Here is a 21,896-nt window from a genome sequence, read left to right on the forward strand (position 1 = left end):
GGCTGAAACCCCTACTGATCACTAGAACAAGGAGAGTGAAGTGCTCGAAGAGTGCGATCTCAGTCCTCGCTGAAGGAGATGGACTCAGTAGAAGTCCTTATCTCCTGCAGTAAGGGGAGACATGGCACTAAGCGAGCGCTTCTCACTCCTTTTTCTAGTGATTGCTGGGAGTCTCAGCACTCAGACCCCTACCAATCAAAACATTTCAAATGTCGCTTTAAAAGGTGCATGTCTCTTAATAAAAATGGTGCATTTCGAACTGTATTGAACAGGTGTGAATCTTTACCAAAATGTGTGCCATTGTCAGGCTTTATATTCCATTGGAGACCACATGCACTTTTCTCATTACTTTTTAAATTTGGCGAACATGGGGAAAAGTTGCAAATTTTACAGCAAATTTCTATCTATCAATCTCTATCTGTCTAATTGATCATCTATCTACTGTATCTGTTTCTCTAATATCTAGCTATCTATCTATTCGAAGTTCAGGGCAGCACACCTTGTGAAAAAACTTGTAACAATGGGTGCCAGCGGTATTGCACTTACCAAAGTGATAATCAATAAAAATAAATACACCGCAGCACTTCCAATAGGTGAAAATAGTGGGATCCTTTTATTCACCCATGCAACGTTTCGATCCACTTTCTGGGACCATTTTCAAGCAATACATCTCAGTGAAAAGTGCATATTTATGAGGTCACATAATATTAGCATACATAAGTATCAATCAACTTTACATCAAAAAATATACTCGAAGAAGCTCATGTGTATATATAAAAACATCGTGCTAGGAAGGAGATATCATTTTACACATAGATCAATACCTAAAATTTGTCCATATGCAGTAGTATCGAAAAAACACCAATATTTTACATAAGTGATAATTCATAGTGATTAATAATCACCTGTGTGTGCTACAAAAAGTGGGAGGGCCAGGCATGGAGTTAGGCGCGCTCAGTGGTCAATGGATTCCATATCGTAGGGCTGAATACTCGAGGATACAGTGTTCCGGAACTTGAAATGCGCATGTCCGTGATGTCACTCAGGGAAATCACATGACCCTGAGTAACACGTCACGTGACCGGTCACATGATCAGTCACATGAACATAGGATCAAGCAAAGGTAAACAAGTCGCGATAATATGTAATAAGCCAACCTGAATCAGGACAATTCACCCTGGGTATTGTAGCGGAGGATGTGCTGTCCTTCGACGCACTATCCTCCGGCGTATGCAAGTGAAAATAGCAAGGGCCAGCGTCCCTGATTGACATCACTTTTTTCGTGTTTTGGTGTCTCACAACCTGGAATTAACATAGATTGTTTGAGGATTTGCATCATTTAATTTACAGAACATGCCCACAACTTTGAAGATGTTTTTTAAATTTTTTATTGTGAAGCAAACAAAAAATAGGACAAAATAACAGAAAAAGTCAATGTGCATAACTATTCAGCCCCCTAAAGTCAATACTTTGCAAGACTGCTCCAGGTCCTTCAGGTTGGATGGTTTGCGCTTGTGAACAGCAATATTTAAATCTGACCACAGATTTTCTATTGGATTGAGATCTGGGCTGTGACTCGGCCATTCCAACACATTTACATGTTTCCCCTTAAACCACTCAAGTGTTACTTTAGCAGTGTGTTTGGGGTCATTGTCCTGCTGGAAGGTGAACCTCCGTCCTAGCCTCAGATCACGCACAGAGTGGTACAGGTTTTGCTCAAGAATATCCCTGTATTTAGCACCATCCATCTTTCCCTCAACTCCATGTAGATTGTAAGCCCTCATGGGCAGGGCCCTCTCTCCTTCTGTACTAGTTTGTAACTCATCTTGTTTATGATTAGTGCAATTGTCTGTATTATGTATGTGCGCCCCTTATCATATGTACAGCGCTATGGAATGAATGGCGCTTTAATAATAAATAATAATAATAATAATAACTCTGACCAGTTTCCCAGTCCCATCCCCCCAGCATGATGCTGCCACCACCATATTTCACTGTGGGGATGGTGTTCTTTGGGTAATGTGATGTGTTGGGTTTGCGCCAGACATAGCGTTTTCTTTGATGGCCGAAAAGTTCAATTTTAGTCTCATCAGACCAGAGCACCTTCCGCCATACATTTTGGGAGTCTCCAAAACTCACAACGTTCCTTAATGTTTTTAGCTGAAAGTTATGGCTTTCTTCTGGCCACTTTGCCATGAAGCCCAACTCTATGGAGCGTACGGCTTATTGTCGTCCTATGTACAGACACTCCAGTCTCTGCTGTGGAACTCTGCAGCTCCTCCAGGGTTACCTTAGGTCTCTGTGCTGCCTCTCTGATTAATGCCCTTTTTGCCCGGTCCGTGAGTTTTGGTGAGCGGCCGTCTCTTGGTAGGTTTGCTGTTGTGCCATGTTCGTTCCATTTAGTTATGATAGATTTGATGGTGCTCCTGGGGATCATCAAGGATTTGGATATTTTTTTTATAACCTAACCCTGACTTGTACTTCTCAACAACATTGTCCCTTACTTGTTTGAAGAGTTCCTTGGTCTTCATGGCAGTGTTTGGTTAGTGATGCCTCTTGCTTAGGTGTTGCAGCCTCTGGGGCCTTTCAAAAAAGATGTGTATATGTAATGACAGATCATGTGACACTTAGATTGCACACAGGTGAACATCATTTCACTAATTATGTGACTTCTAAAGGTAACTGGTTGCACCAGAGCTTTTTATGGTCTTCCTAACAAAGGGGGTGAATACATACGCACATGCCAATTTTCTGTTTTCTACTTCTAAACAATAGTTTTATTTATATATTTTTCTCATTTCACTTCACCAACTTAGACTATTGTATTCTGATCCATCACATAAAATTCAGATTAACAAAACATTGTACTTAGGGCTGTAATGTAACAAAACACGAAAAAAGTCAAGGGGGTGAATACTTTTGCAAGGCACTGTATGTTTTATATAGATGGAAGTTTTGTTGAATGATGTAATTGCATAGTAATATCGAATATATATAAGGAGATTTTATCCAATAACCTGTTTATGTCTGGTCATATTGCCTATGTGTGATCAAAAACAAATCTTTCTCTTTTACCTTTAGGTGTTTTATAAGAAGGGGCTAGGTGCCGGCATATCTATCAGGGAGACCCCAGAGATGGAGAGAGTGAAGATCACACAGCAGAATATCAGTGCAGTAAGAACCTCTGGTTTACCTGATCCTCATTTCATCTAGAGATCTGTGGTCACATAGGTATAGGGGCTCCAGAGAACTCTGCAGTCAGATTAGTATTACATAGTAGCACCCTTAGAAATAAATCGGTGAACAATTGTACCCTGTTATACCGACAGGGGCGGACTAGGAACTTAAAGTGGCCCTGGAAAAAATACTAAAAGTGGTCCCGTTTTGTAGCGGGGCCAACACAAGTAGGCAGGGCCGGCAATACTGTATTGTGGCACATTATACCACCCCAACAGAGCCAAATACCACAATCCATCACAAAATACATCCCCAAAAACTTCCACTGGCCATCTGTGAGGAGGACTCAAGCGGCCCCCTGGGCATCGACCCACCGGGAAATTTCCCTGTAAGGTCTATGGCTAATCCGCCTCTGTATTCCGAGTCTTCCAGATGGTTGAGCTACTTTTTGTAGCCATTTTTTGCTCTGGCTAAACAGAGAGGGCCATCCCAATGTGATGTAAATATGCCAACACAGGGCATACTGTTTATACAAGGGTTGCAGGAGAATGATACCATTCTGTGAAATAAAGGGGTTTCTTGTCACAAACATTGATACTAGGATATGCCACCGACGTGTGATCAGAGAGGATCCGAGAGCTGTGACCTCTACCAATAACTCTGGTAGCTCCGCTGCCATTATTTTAATGATTCGGGGGATAGTTGTCTCTTCCATTCCAATCTGAAATCAGTGGCCTATCCTGGCCACGTCTTTGACAAGAGCACCCCCTTAAATTAATCGATTTGCTGTGCATCAATATGTATTTGTATATTCTGTCTATCTGGGGCAGCACGGTGGCTCAGTGGTTAGCACTAGTGCCTTCCACTCCAGCACTGGGTTCCGAATCCGACCAAGGACAACATCTGCATGGAGTTTGTATGTTCTCTCCATGTTTGTGTGGGTTTTTCTCCGGGTACTTCGGTTTCCTCCTACGCTCCAAAGACATACTAATAGGGAGTGCCAATCCTTTCTGTGGATTATTACCACACTTTCACCACCATGGAATTTGCATCAAAATCTAAGACAGATTTCTTTCATCTTGTGTGGATGTACGGGTAAGGTTCCCTCACTGGTAAAGCTAGAGCAGTGATGGCGAACCTTTTACAGACTGAGTGCCCAAACTGTAACCCAAAACCCACTTATTTATCACCAACACGGCAATTTACCCTGAATACTACAGTCCAATATACAGTAGTAATTCTTCCATGTAGTTTTATCACTTAGCTATAATAGCCTGCCTACATACAATGCGCTGCCTGTGCTGTTCATAGTGCACCCAGTGCTGATGAATGGCAGGGAAAGTCTAAGGCATATTGGTACACCATAGACTTTTCCCAGGGTGTGGGTGCCCACAGAAAGGGCTCTGAGTGCCGCCTCTGGCACCTGTGCCATAGGTTCGCCACCACTGAGCTAGAGGCTAAAAAATGATAGCCGCACTCGGGCACATTTACAAAGGCCGGCGCCCCGGCACAGCCCTTCACACAGCCCCGCTCCACCCTCGTTCTGCCCAACTGTTGAAAACTTTTTGACACCAGCTGGCAAATGGCCAGTCAAAAAGGGGACTTACGACTATGTTTACTACTAAAATAGTCACAAATCCCTTGATAATTGACACCGATTACATTTTTATACCACCAAGTTGGGTATCCTCCCCCTTCCTACATAAGTACACAGGTGCAGGAGATCCTGGCACCCGATCTGTGACCAGTGGAAATACTCTTTGCCCAAATGATTTTTTTCATTTTACAGGTAAAGTACAAGGAAGATATTGGACCTGCCACAGCAATATCTGACCTGCCCGAAATCAAGAGGGTTAAGGAGAACCAGAAAAACATCAGCAATGTAAAGGAATCCATGAGCTGCCTTTTCAGGTTTTCTGTTATCGGACTATTGATGATTAGTAAATTGATCTAATTGCTGAACTTCCTATTAACAGGTTCATTATAAGGAGCCACTGAGCAGAGCGACCCCCATCAGCATGACTCCAGAGATGGAACTAGCTAAGAAGAACCAGGAACATTTCAGCACGGCAAGAGTCTTCTCACCAATTTTATTTTATTGTATTTCCTTCTATAGATAAAATTTTATTTTTCTTGGCAGTCATGAGAAAAAAATGTAAAGAGAAAAAAAAACCGGAGAAAGTGGTTGTATCAGAGTACAAAAACACAGTTCTGTGCTTCCAGGGACTGCGACACTCATACATGGGTTGTGTATTATTGGTGATCAATATCATTCACTTTAATGTGGCTGAGCTGCAATACCAGACACAACCCATCGACAAGAATGGCGCTGTTTTTAGAATCGCACAACCTTTTTTTCTAATTTCATGCATCTCCTTTAATTTATTTCCTATGGAGCTATTAATTTGATTCACACTAACGTTTTAGTTTTCCGGTATTGAGATCCGTCATAGGGGCTCAATACCGGAAAAAAAACGCTTCAGTTTTGTGCCCCTTCATTGTCAATGGGAACAAAACCAAACTGAACAGAACGGAATGCACAAAAATGCATTCCATTCCGTTTAGTTGCGTTCCCATACCGGAGAGCAAACCGCAGCATGTTGTAGTTTGATTTCCGTCCTGGGATGCGGAGCAAGACGGATCTGTCATAACCCACAATGCAAGTCAATGATCCGTTTTCTCGGACACAACAGAAAATTCCCCCATTGACTTTCAGTGGAGTTAATGACGGATCCGTCTTGGCTATGTTAAAGATAATACAACCGGATCCATTTATAACGGATGCAGACGGTTGTATTATCAGTAACGGAAGCGTTTTGCTGAATCCTGCCAGATCCAGCAAAAAACGCTAGTGTGAAAGTAGCCTAAGGCTGTATTCACATTACTGTTGTGGCTTCTGTTAACGTCTCAAGCCACAACACCCTACTGGATCCGGCATACAACAGATACCAATGGAGCCCGATAGACCCACTGACTTATAGCGGGATCCTACAGGTTACATTGCGCTTTCCATCATTTTGACTGGAAGATTAGAGCTGTATGTAGTGCTATTCTTTCCATCAACTCTGCCAATACTTCTGTCGAGGATCTGAACAACAGTGTGAACAGAGCCTAAAGTACTGTCATTGAGTCCTCATGTACAGTTCACTGCTGACTCCGACCACTTGGAAAGAGCAATTAGGTCATGTGAATTATCTTTACAAAGCAGGATCAAGACAGGCATCATCTTAATTGGAACGATCCACCCTATCACAAAGCATGACAGGTTTATTAGAGTTGATCCTGCTGACATTTGCTCTTTAAATGGCTCCTAGCAAAAATTCTTACAAAGTTCAGTAGGGCCCTTTCAATCCATTATGGTCCTGTTAACCATGGATATTCCACAAATCTTTTATTATGATTCTTTTTTATATTTTCAGGTCCATTACAAAGAAAAAGTTGGCAAAGTCACACCTGTCGGTCTTACTCCAGAGATGGAGAGGGTCAAAAAGAACCAAGAAAATATTAGTTCGGCAAGTGTCATTGACTGAGGTCTAAATGGAGAAGGAGGGAGGTGATAGCATGCAATCTCTGAAGAGCTCAGAATAGTTGTGATCCTCAATAGAGGGCTGGGAGTTCAGTTATGTAATTCTGTGGTACCAAGCTTACAAACCCAGAGGTTCTTACCTACTTTGGACATATGAGAAGAAGATGGCTATGGCTGGATCTCACTTTTAAATGGCAGAGGGTTGTACTGCATGCCAAAAATGTAGGTTTTCTGTAAGTTCTCATGCCTTTTTTTTTAGCAATCTGAAGGCATCTCTTCCATTGAATCCCAGGTAGGCCATTTGCAGTGAGGCCTTCATTGTTACCACATATGACTTTATTAGAGGTAAATGAATGTCCAGGGTCTTCCTGGACATTGTCTTTAGGCAGCTGATCTGCCATTCCCTGCTAGAGCAGTATCATGTAGAATATTCGATAATCTGGTCCCACATGTTACCCTTAACGGGATTCATGCCATGTCAACACAGGATAGGTGCTAATTGCCTAATAGCGTGAAGTCCAAATGCTGAAACGCCCACCGATCACAAGAATATCCCTTGTTTAAATGGATGGGTGGTCATACATGTGCACTGCCACTCCATTCAATTTCTATTACAATGATGGATATAGTTGAGTTTGAATGGAGCAGTAGTTCTCATGCGTGACCACCGCTCCATTCCAATGGAGGACAAGGGACCGCCATTCTCTTGATCATTGGGGTCACAATGGTTGGATCCCCCAGAGGTCATATACTTAATCATGTGGTATTATGATAAACCTTAATTTTTACCTTTCAGGCAATACTATAAAAAAGGATTGAAGGGCATACAGGCGTTACCATCATCTTTAAAGAGGTTATCCCATGATTGATGTAAAAATGAAAATCAGACATCATATAGTACATGATAAGCTCTAACAAAGCTAGATCCAGCTGTGTACCTCATATGGAACCGGAGATCTCCCCATTTATTGCTCCAATTGTTCTGCTACATTTCTTTCAGGCTGGCAGCTCAGAGGAGTGTCCTTTCTCAGGGGCATGTCCTTTCTGCTGCACTCTCCCTATCACAGCTCAGGGGCATGTCATCTCTGCTGTATCTCTTTCCGTGTAACTGCCCCAGCTTCTAACAGAAGATATGGCTGGTGACCACCTCAGTGAGGTGGACAGAGAAAAAAAGAAAAGAACAAAGAGCAAGTGGTGCTATACAGATACATTTTATTGAATAAGGGTGGGTTCACACTAGCGTTATGGAGTCCGTTACGGGTTTCCGTTATAACGGAACATAACAGAATCCATAGGATGGAATGCAAAACGGAAGCCTTAAAGAGGCATTCTATTTTGCTCCGTCCTAATAGAAGTCTATGGGAAAACATAACGGATCCGTCTGGGTCCTGTTATGCAAAATGGAAAACAAAGTCCTGTCCACTTGCATAATGGGAACCAGACGGATCCGTTTTGATTCACATAGACTTCTATTAGGACGGAGAGCAAACGGAATGCTTTTTAAAGGCGTCCATTTTGCATTCCGTCATAATGCAAGTCTATGAGCAGCAAAACGTCTTATGGATTCCATTATGTTCCGTTATAACCCTGGAAAGCCATAACGGACTCCATAACACTAGTGTGAACCCACCCTAACTCAGTTGCTAGACTAAATTTTTAATTACATGCAATTACAAAAGTATTCAGATCCAGGTGCTGGTTTGAAAAATGTAGAATATTATTCATGGCATGACCCCTTTAAAGTACCACCTGCATAAAAAAGCTAAAAAATGCATAAAAATAAATAAATGCTGCTATATTTAATTTAAAACCTTATCTAGAGCTATAAGCCATAAGTCTGTAGCTTCTGTTTCCTAGAAATTGCGTTTATGGCTTGTATTTGTATTGCTGTTCTCCTCTTCTTCCTTATATCTTCTTGTTTCCTCCAGGTAAAATACAGCAATGACTTACAGCAGATGAAAGGCAGACCTAGCGTAATTCTAGACACACCAGAGCTGAGGCATGTCAGAGAAACACAAAATAATATATCAATGGTAGGATAAGCCCAGGTTCACAGAACACAACTGCACGTTGCTTTGCTGTGCGACCACCACTACCACCAGTAGATCCTGTGGAGGCAACATCCAATATTTCCCATAGACAATGGATGCCTTACGTATAATATCAGAACATAATAAAATAATTCTATTAACTCTGTTTTTGTGGCTTTTTTATTTTTTTTAATTAACTTGCATGAAACGGAACCTGACACGATCTGAGAGTGATGTGCGTACCCTGTGTGATCGTGTGCACTGATGAATGGTTTGGATGTATTGTCACTGTTAGGATGAGATTATTATCTCCACGCTGCATGCAATGTGTGCTCATAAATGGATCACTGTATACTGCTGTTTTTTGGAATTGCACTGACCCTATATAATATAATTACTTATTTTACAGAGCATCGCCAACTAAGGGCTTCTATATCTCCACCAAATATCAGATATTGATTTGTCTTCTTGTGTCACTCCAAAAAAATCCTATTCAGTCGTTCTTAGTTCTTCTCGATTTTTTTTCTCGACAGTATTTTAGCTCCTATAGGAGAGAAGGGGAAATATGTATGAGCTTTATTGCAACTTTTTTACCCCTGAATACTGCCATAAGATGTCAAATAATGCTTCCGTACAGTGCCCACAATATACAGCCTTTCAGTACCAAAAAAGTACTGTCATATATTGACCATGGCCAACTTTATACAGTATCCAAATGATACTACCATATAATGCCTGCATAAGATTGCATTGTATTTCCTACATTGTACTGCCATTCGGTGTCCAAATAAAACCTGATGGGTTATTGGTTATGTCTCCAGGCCTGTCACCTCTCCTGACATGTCTGCTTTAGTAAAAAAAAAAGTGCTTCACATTTAATGACCATTCTGGAGCATTTATTCTTAAAGGGTGGTCCAGTGGGTAAACATTTAAAGCTCACAGTGGGTTAAAAAAAAATAGAAGTGATTCTCACCTCATTGATTCCCCATGCCTCCTGTTCCAATGCTTACCTTGTCCCTGCTGTTCTCATCATCCTGGTCTCACCTTGACATACAGGAAATACCATGAGTTGTCTGCTCATCCAATCACGGACTGAGGTAGGTCACCATCCTGGCTAGTGATTGGCTAAGCAGTATTTTATGTCACTTCCTGTGTGTGGAAACGGGATCAGGAAGTAGACATCAGCAGTGATAAGGTAAGTACAGAGCAGCGCAGGATTGGCAAGGTGGTTATTTTTCTTTTTTTAACCCACTCTGGGTCATTTACATATAGTTTTTCCCTGCAGGACAACCCCTTTAAAACCCACCGTGAGGGGTTGTCACTCAGTGTTTGCAAACAAAGAAATGCAAAATATGCTCCCTTATGCAGCAATATTGGGTAAGTGAGGTATCGATTTGTTAGCTGGGTAGATTTGCCACCCCGGGGACAGGGAATGTTAGGTGTCAACAGCTGTAGGACCTTATTGGTGGTCACCAAACTTTCCTAAAACAGCTATATCTAAGAAACGACTTAATAGATTTTTTTTTTAACAAGTTGTCAGAACAAGACAAATTGTAGAATGACTAAAGATATTTTGCAAACTTTTCAACAAGACCTACGAGGTTCTTTTCAAACTGCACATTGTACTTTTGGTATTACATCTGCATCACACACCATTTGTGACCTCCATGCCATGCACGGCCATTACTAATCATTTTCACAACTGTCATTTTAGATAAAATATCATGAAGACTTTGAGAAGACGAAAGGCAGAGGCTTCACCCCAGTACCAGATGATCCAGTGACGGAGAGAGTAAGAAAAAACACACAGATCGTCAGCGACGCTGCTTACAAGGGTGTCCACCCCCATGTGGTGGAGATGGACCGACGACCGGGAATCGTTGTAGGTGGGTTTTTATAAAAGCCTTAGTGGTTGGTCTACTTACCCCTTGTAAACACTCACCGGACTTAGGTGCAAATCAACGTTGATAATACATTGTAATGGCATTATCACTAGAATACGTCTTCTAAGGAGGACCCTGGGCAACAGGATTGGCAAGGCAAGGGGGGAGGGTTACTTCTCTAATTTTTCTTGTTTTTGGAAGGACAGAAGAAATGCAGGAATAGTGGCCAAATAATGGTGCTATCTATGAGATCTATAAAGGTATTCCAATATTGCAGGATATGCCATCACTTTATGATTGGAGGAGATTTGACCGCTGGGAAGTACACCAATCCTGAGAATGAAAGGACCGCAGCGTTGATACAGCATCACGGCCCCGTCACATTTTTTCTCTACTCAGTGATGCTCCCAGCCACCTGGCTGTGCAGGACATTACAGCCCGCCCTATTCACTTGCATTGAGCTGTGCTATAATTCTGTCACACAGCGGCTGACCCAGCCCAACTGTGTAGAGCAAGACGGGGAAGCGATAAACCAGCTCGGTTTCACTTTCATTCTCTGATGACATCAGTGAACACCCATAAGATGGAAGAGTTTAGCAGGGCTGCTGGAAGTATCTGCTCCATCCAGATCTGCTGCCTACACTTCCAGGTGTATGCTGACATCATCGGCGCACGCACAGTCGGTATCTGCACTGCTTAGGAAGCAGCAGCATATCCTCTGGGTGTGTGCCAATACCTGGAACAACAGGGGAGGTGTAAGAATACATGGCCAGGTGATTTGTCTGGCCCTGTCAATCAAGGTGAAGGTGGCAGCAGCTGGAGCTGAGTGGTGATGATATGGTACTCCGAGGGCTCAGGCCAGCACCTCGTTGCTCCAATTACCTTATTTGCTATCAATAGAAATGTTCTCAGGAACAGCCCAAATAGAACCATAAATAAGTTATTGTTTGAATCCGCTGGATCAACCTTATGGCATGGTATGGCTGGTTTAATAGTGTTGATCCTGCCGGCAGATGCTCTTTGACTCTCGGACAACCCCACGATGCAGTGGCAAATATCAAATCTATGTAGCGCTTTACTTACAAACTGCAGGGAACAGATAACAGTAGCCTATAGTGTCATTTAATACTGCCATGCGGTGCTTACACAACGGTGATTACACACAGTGCCCAAATATTACTGCTATACAGTACCTAAATAATACTTCTGTGTACAGGGTAACGTGTCTATCTTCATAGTTAGAAATGCAGTGTAACAGTGCAAGGCAGGTAGGCTCAACATTACCAAGGTCACCATTTTGCTACCCTCCTCCATTTTGTTTTTTCCCCACCTTTCCTGCCATTGTTTTATACTTTGTTGTCACATGTACCTCACCTTTTTCTTTTTCTGTATCTACTTTTCTCATCTCCTGCTTTTTCTTTTCTCAACCAAGACCTTAAGGTTTGGCGTACTGACCCAGGCTCTATTTTCGACATTGACCCAGTGGAGGACAATATTCAGTCCCGGAGCCTTCGTATGTTAACTGGTACAGCAGCTTGAGTTATTTATCTGCATAAAACACAGGGAATTTCACTCTACGTATTCAGCTACTACTGTAAATACACTACCGGAAAATATAAAAAGGGCACCTGTAAAATGTAATGCGATTATGCTGAGATTGATCAAGTATAAACTGCTAGTGGTGGCAATGATCACACGACCAAGGTGGTGTTCCCTTTATTTGGGTTCTGCAGCAGGGTATATGATGAAGCCTCTGCACATTAATACTGGGTGGCATCTCCCTTGCTGCAATACAGGCTGCCACTCTGGCATGGTAATGGTCATACAAGTGCTGGATATCTCGCCGTGGTATGTCATTCAAAGGAGAGAAGGAAGGAAATAAGGAGGCAAGGAAGGAGAGATGGAAGGAAGCAAGTAAGGCAAGGAAGAAAGGAGGCGAGTCAAAGAAGGAGGACAGAAAGAAAGGAAATAAGGCAAGAAAGGAGAAAAGAAAGGCAATAAGGCAAGGAAGGAAGGGAAGAAAGGAAGGAAGAAATAAGTCGAGAGAAGAATAAAGGGATGGCACTAGCAGAGCTGTAGATGGTTAAGTAAGTTAACATAGTAACAAAGTTTATAAGGACGAAAAAAGACATTTGTCCATCCAGTTCGGCCTGTTATCCTGCAAGTTGATCCAGAGGAAGGCAAAAAAAAAAACCTGTGAGGTACAAGCCAATTTCCCCACTTTAGGTGCAGAAAAATCCTTCCTGACTCCAATCAGACAATCAGAATAACTCCCTGGATCAGAGACCCCTCTCTAGTAGCTATAGCCTGTAATATTATTATGCTCCAGAAATACATCCAGGCCCCTCTTGAATTCTTTTAGTGAACTCACCATCACCACCTCCTCAGGCAGAGAGCTCCATAGTCTCACTGCTCTTACCGTAAAGAATCCTCTTCTATGTTTGTGTACAAACCTTCTTTCCTCCAGACGCAGAGGATGTCCCCTCGTCACAGTCACAGTCCTGGGGATAAATAGATGATGGGAGAGATCTCTGTACTTACCCCTGATAGTTATTAGATCTCCCCTCAGTCGCCTTTTGATAATCTTTCAGGGTACTGTAGTCCCCTTCATTCCAGTTATTACTTTCCTCTGAACCCTCTTTAGCTCTGCTATGTCTGCCTTGTTCACAGGAGCATAACTATGTGCATTTTTTGCACATAACAATTTTGTCTGCAGATTTTACTGTAGTGTTTTTAGGACACTCTCCACTGGAGTAAGATTGTGCTTTTTTTTGCAACTCTTTAAAAAGTTGCAGCTGACAAGTCTGGTGACCACCTAATTTACATAGACAACTGTGGTCAATTTTCAGTTGTGGTGAGTGCAGTGTAAAACAGCAAAAATGATATAGGCTAGGTAGTAAATAATAGAAGAATGGACAGAATAAAGGCAGAAAATAAGGGAAGGAAGAAATGTATGGAAGGAAGGATGGAGAAATGAAGAGAAGGAAGGGAAAACAAGGGAAGGCAGAAATGAAGAAAGGGAGAGAAGAAAATAAGGGAAGGAAGAAAAGGAGAGAGAGAAAGTAAATAAGGGAAGGCAGGAGGGAAGAAAAGAAGGAAACATGGGATCCAGGAAGTGAGAACTGAAGAAAGGGAAGACGGCAGGAAGGAAGGAAAGAAGTAATGAAGGAAGGACCAGGTTCTATGCATCTCTCTATGTGGAGTCTATAGAAAACCTTTATCCTGTATTTTTATTTTTTCACCTGCATCTTTCTCTGTTTTATGCCATATCTATTTGCACTCCTTTGTCACTATAGTATTCCTTTATTTCTAGAGCGAGCTAGTCTTGGCCATAGGCAGTCTTGCCACTCTGCGGGGGCAGCCAGGGTGAGCCAGGCAGATGACAGGTCAGAGGCGTCTGAGATTAAATCTAGCTTCTCTTACTACAGTGAAGGGGCAAAGGCATCCGATGAAGGAGGTAACAAGCACAAACCCCATGTTACTTAAAGCATCCGTCCCACCTCTACTAGATGTTTAATTACACCCTTTCTAAACTTCCTTGCCATCTTCTACCCATTGGCTCAAGTGCTGGTTAGAGTGCTATAAACAGTGGCCCAGATGTACTATTCATAAAGATGGCACAAGCTTAGACCGGCTGTCTAGTCCTGCACCAGGCTTATGTCAGAGGCTCAGGCTGGATGATAAATGACAACTCTTGGCTGGCTTACTTTGAGACCGATTTTGAAGCCAGAATTGCGCCAAAATTTTGATGCAAAATAGCACATATTAGGTCCACCCCTCCCGTGCAAAGGTCCATCCACTTTCCAATAAACGCACCCCCATTATGTGCATGCCAGGAAAAGGTGTAAAAACACTGCTTCTCTATATTTTGATATATTGTATCAATCCACTGCATTTAAGCAAGTTTCTTCTCAATGACGGGAAGCATATTAAAGCCGGTAAGGGACTGAAACACAAAGGGGCCATATACTAACCAGAAATACGTCTATATTAGGCGTATTTCTGGCGCAGATTGCAGCACAAAGGTTATTTACACCACAATCTGCAACTTTTCCCCACTCACGCCAGGTCTCAAAAAGGGGGCGCGGGCGGGGAAGGGGACGGGCTGGCAGGCCAGTCTCATTTAACATTTTCTACATCTGGTTTTAGGTATATAAAATGGTCTCAATCTACGCCAGCAAGCGAGCTGGTGTCGATTCAGAATAAATGACCCCCAAAATATCTTAGAGAATTGAATACCAACATGCGGTCACCTCTTCTGACTCGTCTGTTTTAGTAAATATTTGTATTCCCCTTTGTATTCCTCACAAAATAACAATTTTGGAAGGTTTTCCATAGATATGTGCTATTCTTCTAAAATATATACTCAAGGAGGTTTAGAGAACTAAGTGGTTACACATCAGTATTGTACATGGGACGACTGCCTTAAATAGCATTGACACCTCACTGTTATGCAAAGCTTCACTCATAACACATTTTAACATTCTAGCTTATAGGCTTGTGTGCCATCTTCTAATATATAATACCCACCCACCCCATGTATATTTTTCTTCATACCATCGCTGAGGATATATTGTTCCTTTTAATATATAGCATAGCCACTGTACAGGATAAGGAAATTCATGCAAAAGCAATCTATGACAGAATGATTCTACAGAAAGAGAGAAGTGGCGTCTGTGTGTCTCTGCTCATCTTTGTATAATATTCATCACAATGTGGTATTGGTACAAATTAAAAATGAACACATTTCTTGAAATTCATTTTGGGGGTGATTCACCAAATTAAAAACAAAACAAAGAAAACACACCACTGGAAAAGAGATGTGTAGGTCAGTTCTGCAATCAAAAGGATAAGGATACTGAATGTCTCCATATTACACTTCTCTGAATAAGACATACAAGTCAGTTCTCCTTCCAAAAGGACAAGAAAACTGAGTGGCTCAAGAGAAAATTTCTCTGGTTAGCTGAGTGGCCTTTGTCAGGGTGTTGGGTGGTGCTCTTTCTCATTAGGGAGACCACCTAGTTTGCATGAGGATTGCTCTGCATTTCTGGGAAAGATATATGCAAATTATATATAAACATATCTTATTTCTACTGGCATCAGATGAAAAAAAACAACCACCCCCCAAGAACCCGACAAAGACCACTCAGCTAAGGTTAAGTTCACATCAGCGCTATCCGTTCCCGTTCTTCTGCTTCATTATAGGAGCAGAAGAAAAGAAGTAGTGGAAGTGCTGGATTTGGCACATAATTGAGACGAACGGTAACTAACAGAGCCCATTGACTATAATAGGATCTGTTTGGTTTCCATTTGAAGAAAACATGCATTCAGTGCTTTTCTCTCCTCTATTTTTGAAAAAATCTGTGATGGAGGCTTCTAACTGAGCCTATTGAGAGAAGAACTAACTTGCATGTCTCTCTTCCAGTCTCTCTTTAGAAATCCATTTTTATTTTATTAGCATATTCTATAATATTACATAAAAAGTTACTTCTATGGAGATCTAGAGTGATGGTGATGACTGTGCAGAGGGTTTTCTGCTTGTGCTTACGTTTAGGACACTACAGTATATGGATGTGGTAAGTATAAGTACTCAGAAATCACCAGCTCAGAAAAAAAGTAATTTTTTTTCACTACTGCCGAGAACGCTAGGAGCCTATGGGAGCCACAGCTCGGTCACCCACAGCCCAACACATTTACCAATATGTGTGCAAGAAAACTGGTGCATATTACATCTACAATCTACACCAGCTCCCTGCTGACGTAGATGTTAATTTCTGCCACAAGGAACTGCTGGAGATATGCCTAAATTATCCCTATACACAGAGCTCCCTCTACTAGTGGAAATGTATCCTTTAGGGTATGTCGATGCTGTGGATTTGTGTGCTCCTACAAGTGCACCTAAGGCAGAGCTTCATTGTGAAGTGCACTCTGCTCTAAGCTGCTCCACAGCCCGTCATGGATGCTACAGATGTCACTCAAGCAAGGCAAGAGTTACGAAGCAGCTCAGTGAGGAGAGCTCCGCCTCCTGGACATTCGCAAGAGCAGAATCGGGCAGAATAAAAATTCATATTCACACTTATAATAAAATATATTTTTCTGCTCTCCTTGGGCCTCTGTTAATAGGCGTATAGTCAAAACTGCTGACAGACTCCCTTTAAAGTGGTTATCCTCTGTGCTTCAGTGATAAGTGATTGGGGCCCATCAGCCATGACGAGAACAGGGCCCTGTGCTTCCATTTTAATCGGAGCATCTGTTGCACATGTGCTCTGCCACTCCATTTGAAGTCTGAGTCAGAGGCTTTGGTGTTATCAGTCCCACATGCGCGACCGTCACTCCATTCAACGGTAGGACACCCACAAACACTTACCTCCTAAGAGAACTCAACCTAAACTTTTCATTGCTTGCTGGCTCTTTTTTTTTTTAAATCAAAGCAAACTTTTAGTCCAATAATGTCCAAGGAACTAGACAGACCCTTTCTGGAGCAAAATAGGAAATGTATTCATACAAACCTATGGATCAGTGCCATAGAAGTATTTCTCAGGCATTGTGGGTCAAAGTAGACTGTCCCTAGGGAAGCTTGGAAGGTATATATTTATTAATGCATGAACTTTAATATTTGCAAACATAACAATTACTAATCTGATTTCTGAATGCAGCCCCTGTAGGTGCCTACCATCCATCTCAGCCTCAAGGCTTTGGCTACATGCACCCGCCAAGTATGTCCTCTACCAGGTCAATGCATTCTCCACATGCACATTCAACCTCACCAAGTATGGTAAGTACCGAGAGTCATATCAGCTAAAATATATAGGTCAGGTGTTTAAAGAACGACACCCAAAATGTATGCAAATATGGAGGAAGAGTAAGGCGTCTAAAATGTTTTAGGGTTACTATAAGGTTTAGGGATAAAATAGGCTGATTGTGGTGAATTGTAAACTTCCTTTAGTTCAGCAATGATAGGATTTAACATGTGTAAGGTTATAAAGGTTATAGGGTTGTTATATTCAAATATGTTGAATATATTAGATCTGCATAATATGCCATACATGCCTCGTAAATGGTGTCCCACCTTTGGAACCCCATCCAGAAGGAGAATGAAGTCCCCCTAAACTCGGTACTGCATGCCAAGGTAACCAGAAGCGTAGTTGTTTCTCTAATTGCCATTAAGGAAACCAGTCAGACTGTACGTGCAATCCTATCTGCAGGCAACATGGGTTTGGAGCAAGAGAAGCTGAGCAGATGGATATTTTGAGAAAAGATTCAGTATCTGTCATTCAGTCTTATACTAGGCTTATTCTAGACCAGTTTGGAGTCCAATAGGTGGTCTGACTCTTAATTTTTTAACAGTCACATTAAAATTGGAACCCCCCCAAAAAATGTCACTTTTTTGTTGTAGACTTTGAATTTATGTCTGAAGTAAGTATAGTTGGCGCAAAACTTGGGTTCAATTTTAACCCCTTAGTGTGGCTTCACATTACCGTTCTATTTCCCGTTTTAGCAATCTGTTTAAATGTGATTACAACGTAAAATAACAGAATGCAAAAAGGAAGGCATAAAGTTTTGATCCGTCATAATAGAAGTCTGTGGGAAAAAAATCCCGGAAATCTGCATTTCGTCACGGTTCCGCTATTTAGGACGGAAACAAAAGTCCTGTCGACATTTTTTTTTTTTTTTCCTTCCTAACTAACGGAACCGTGATGGAATATATCTTTCTGTTTTTTTCACCATAGACTCCTATTATAACGAATCAAAATGGAATGCCTTCTGTTTTGCATTCCGTTTGGCTAATTCTGTTATTTTACATTTAATCACATTAGGGATTGCTAAAATAGAAAATAACTAATTTTAGCCTTAAGGACCAGTACATTTTTTCCCACTCTGTGTTCCAAAGGTCATAACTTTTATTTTTTTCTTCAATTTAGCTGCATGAGACCTTAAAGGGGTATTCCGGTAGGTAAAAGTTATCCCCTATCTTGTGGACAGGGGATAACTATCAGATCAGTGGTTTTTTTTTTTAGGAATCCATTTTAGGGTTTATATACTGTATTTAATAACATTTTATTTTTCGGGGGGAAAATAAAAAACTGCAATTTTAACATTGTTTTGCGGAATTTCTTTATTCAACGTTCACTGTGTGGCATAAATAACATGGTAACTTTATTCTGTAGGATACTACAATTATGATGTCAATTTTTTTTATTTTTAGATATCTTTAGATAATTTTTTTCTCTTCTGCCTTCAGCCTGTTAACTCCCAAACTGTCCTTTCCCTCCTCCAGGCTGGCTGAAGGGGAGAGAGTTGCTTTAACGCTTCACATCTTGGGCTGGGTAGCAGAGATATGAGCTGAAAAATCTGACAATCTAAGCTTTAAAATGAGACCAGAATCATTGCATTATCTCTATTACTTTGGGAGATATAGCTGTTAGAAATTGGGTTGGGAGTGAAAGCAGCTGAAACCTGCTTTGACTTTCAACTGTTATCACTCCAGACCTGATTTCTAACATCTGTATCTCCTGAAGTAGAGGGGATAATGCTGTGAATATATGATACTGTTAAGTCCTTTTCTCAAAGACGAGCACAGCCAAGGCAAAACTATTAAGGGGTTAATTAATGATTGACAGCTATTTCTGTATGCACAGTTGTACAGGAGAGGCTATCAATAACTGAGTAGGACCACACACTGGACTCCTAAGCGCAGAAAGAGATTTAAATCAATAAAATACAAGTTATATTGAATCTTTTCCCATGAAACTATATATCAGTCTGTTTAGCTCTAAGTTCTCTAACAGGACACTTTTAAAACCGCATTTTCAAGATGGCAACTTCACTTTATTTGGAGAAAACCATAGACATCGGCAAATTTCATTGCCACTTTTCCTTCCATTTCTTCAACAGGGGTTTTCAGGGACTTAGATATTGATTGCTTATCCTCAGGATAGGTCATTAATATCATATTTGTGAGATGGCCCGACATCCGGCACCCCCAGCAGACAGCGACCAGCATCAGAAACTTAACAGTGTATAGAAGGCTCGATCCACTGTGCAGTTTCCGGTGCTGTTGGCTGCCTGAAACCGCTGACTGGTGGGGATTTGGGAACCTCCGCTCTCATGATTGCTGGAGGTTCTAGCGGTTGAACCACAAGTGATCAGACACTTATCCCCTATCCTGTGGAATAGTGGAATACTACTTTAATTCAAGTTAGAGTAGGATTAAATAAGAACCTGTCACTGAATTCACATTGCGGCATAAATTAGTGACAGGTCTATGAAGCAAAAGCAGTAAGGTTTTTGTAAAAAAATAAAATAAGAGATACCAAACCCTAAATGATGGCTTGTGACTATTGTCATGAGTAGGATTTGGGTTGATGTATCCACTCAGCAGCTTTCTTTTGCTTTTTGCTGCCCATATCTTCCTATGCATGAATATGGATGTATGGATGTAGTCATAGGTTCTCTGTAGGCACAATCTCTCTCCCCCCCAAATTATACTCCTAGACCCCCAGGAAACAAAGATCAGATGTGTTCCCCTGCTGCATGTCCACAATGTAGTGCTGTCCCTTTACCTGCTGAATGAAGAAGGGGGAACAATGATGACATGGTGACTTTGATATACAACACCCCAGAACTCAGCTTCCTGGGCCATTGTATTCATGATTAGTGATGAGCGAATCTATTTGTATGAATTAATTCATCTCATCAACAAGAGTTTTTCCCCTACGAGTGGCCCCTTCCCCCCCGCCACTGAATTCACAGGGCCGGACATCTCACCCAGCTCCGACGGGCAGCCACTGTGCATGCGCATGAGAACATGTGATCCTCATTTTTATTAGTGAACCCTTTTTATACGAAGGCATAGTCCAAAGTGGCGAATGTAGAGAGACGTAGATTATAATCAGGCGGCACTGCATACACTGATCCCGCCGTGTTTGAACCGGGCCACATGCAGTAGAAAACACTTCTCAATGTGGTGCTCAGCAGGACGTAAATTATAGTAGACAAATGGCAACTTAAAGGGAGGATAGGAATAAAGTTGCGGCACTCACCGAAATGTTTCAAAGGTTTCTTTTATTGTGGCTTCCTCAGCAGATAGCAAAAAGGATCCGGGGCAGACACATAGTTGCAAGCAGCGACGGCCGTTTCGCGCGCTCAGACGCGCTTCCTCAGGCCACTGGTTACGTCACTGCGCATACGTGCGCTTTATACAAAGTGGATAGGGGGACGGCCGACGCCGTCAGCAAGTATCTCACTCCCACAGATGTGACGTGATTAAAACACATGTAAATCAACAGGTAAGATTACAATCCAATGGTTAATTGAGCCAAAGCAAGACAGATATAGAAAACATACAAAGGAAGGACAAATATTAAAGCGTACATACAAGGCAAGTGGCAAAATTACATCTCTATACCGAGATTGACGGAGATGGAATAGCTAGCATAGGCTACGGCAGTAAGTTAAAATTCCTTACTATGGACCACGTATCCAATGTATATATATAAGGCCTCACAAAATAGGCAAAATGTTTTTAAGGAAAAAATCAAGTAAAGGGATCCGCATTCTACATGGGAAAGACAAGTTGCAGAAAAACCCCTACACAAAGAGTGCATAAAGTTTCACAAAAATACAGACATGTCATTTCTATCGTTCATTCCTACCGCCTGCATGGCCTCCGCACGCATAATCCACCTTGCCTCCCTCTGCAGGAGCAGGCGATGCCGGTCACCACCCCGAAGGATGGGGCGGACATGCTCTATGCCCGCAAAGGAGAGGCAACGCGGATATGCGCCGTGGGCCGCGCGGACATGTTCAATGAGGCGTGGACTGCCTCTGCCTGATCGAATAGAACCAATGTGTTCGCGAATGCGCTCAAATAGGGGGCGAATTGTCTTTCCGATGTAGAAGCGTTTACAAGGACAAAAAACCACATATACTACATAGGACGTACGGCAATTGATAAAGTCCCGTACTGTGTGTGATACACCACCTATTTGTAGATACCTAGAACAGACATTAAGTGTACAGAAGGAACAATGGCCACATCTAAAATTGCCCGTCGGTTTTTTCAACCAAATTTCATCTCTAGGTGAGGAAAAGACACTTCTAACTAACTTGTTTTTAATTGTGGGGCATCTTTTAAATGTGACCAATGGTCTGTTTTCAGTGAAGCTGTTAAGAGTGGGGTCTCCCTTAAGAAGGTCCCAATTTCGATTGATGGTCTGCCGGACCATTTCAGCGACCGGACTATATTGAAAGGCAAAAGCAAAACGTGACGGTTTAATA

General features: G+C 41.8%; 1 protein-coding gene across 1 annotated transcript in view; it reads left to right on the forward strand.

The window, feature by feature from the left end:
- LOC122923277 (nebulette-like) overlaps positions 1-21,896 on the forward strand; it is a gene marked incomplete at its 5' end in the record, with an annotated part of 89,788 nt that overhangs the window by 61,114 nt on the left and 6,778 nt on the right. The window contains 9 exons of the mRNA XM_044274061.1: positions 3,082-3,174; positions 4,967-5,059; positions 5,154-5,246; positions 6,597-6,689; positions 8,632-8,736; positions 10,448-10,619; positions 12,049-12,141; positions 13,930-14,073; positions 17,273-17,391. Coding sequence (XP_044129996.1) covers positions 3,082-3,174; positions 4,967-5,059; positions 5,154-5,246; positions 6,597-6,689; positions 8,632-8,736; positions 10,448-10,619; positions 12,049-12,141; positions 13,930-14,073; positions 17,273-17,391 — 1,005 coding nt within the window. The remainder of the gene's footprint in view (positions 1-3,081; positions 3,175-4,966; positions 5,060-5,153; positions 5,247-6,596; positions 6,690-8,631; positions 8,737-10,447; positions 10,620-12,048; positions 12,142-13,929; positions 14,074-17,272; positions 17,392-21,896) is intronic.

Source organism: Bufo gargarizans, unplaced genomic scaffold (assembly GCF_014858855.1).
Source record: "Bufo gargarizans isolate SCDJY-AF-19 unplaced genomic scaffold, ASM1485885v1 original_scaffold_1430_pilon, whole genome shotgun sequence".
NCBI classification, from domain to species: domain Eukaryota; kingdom Metazoa; phylum Chordata; class Amphibia; order Anura; family Bufonidae; genus Bufo; species Bufo gargarizans.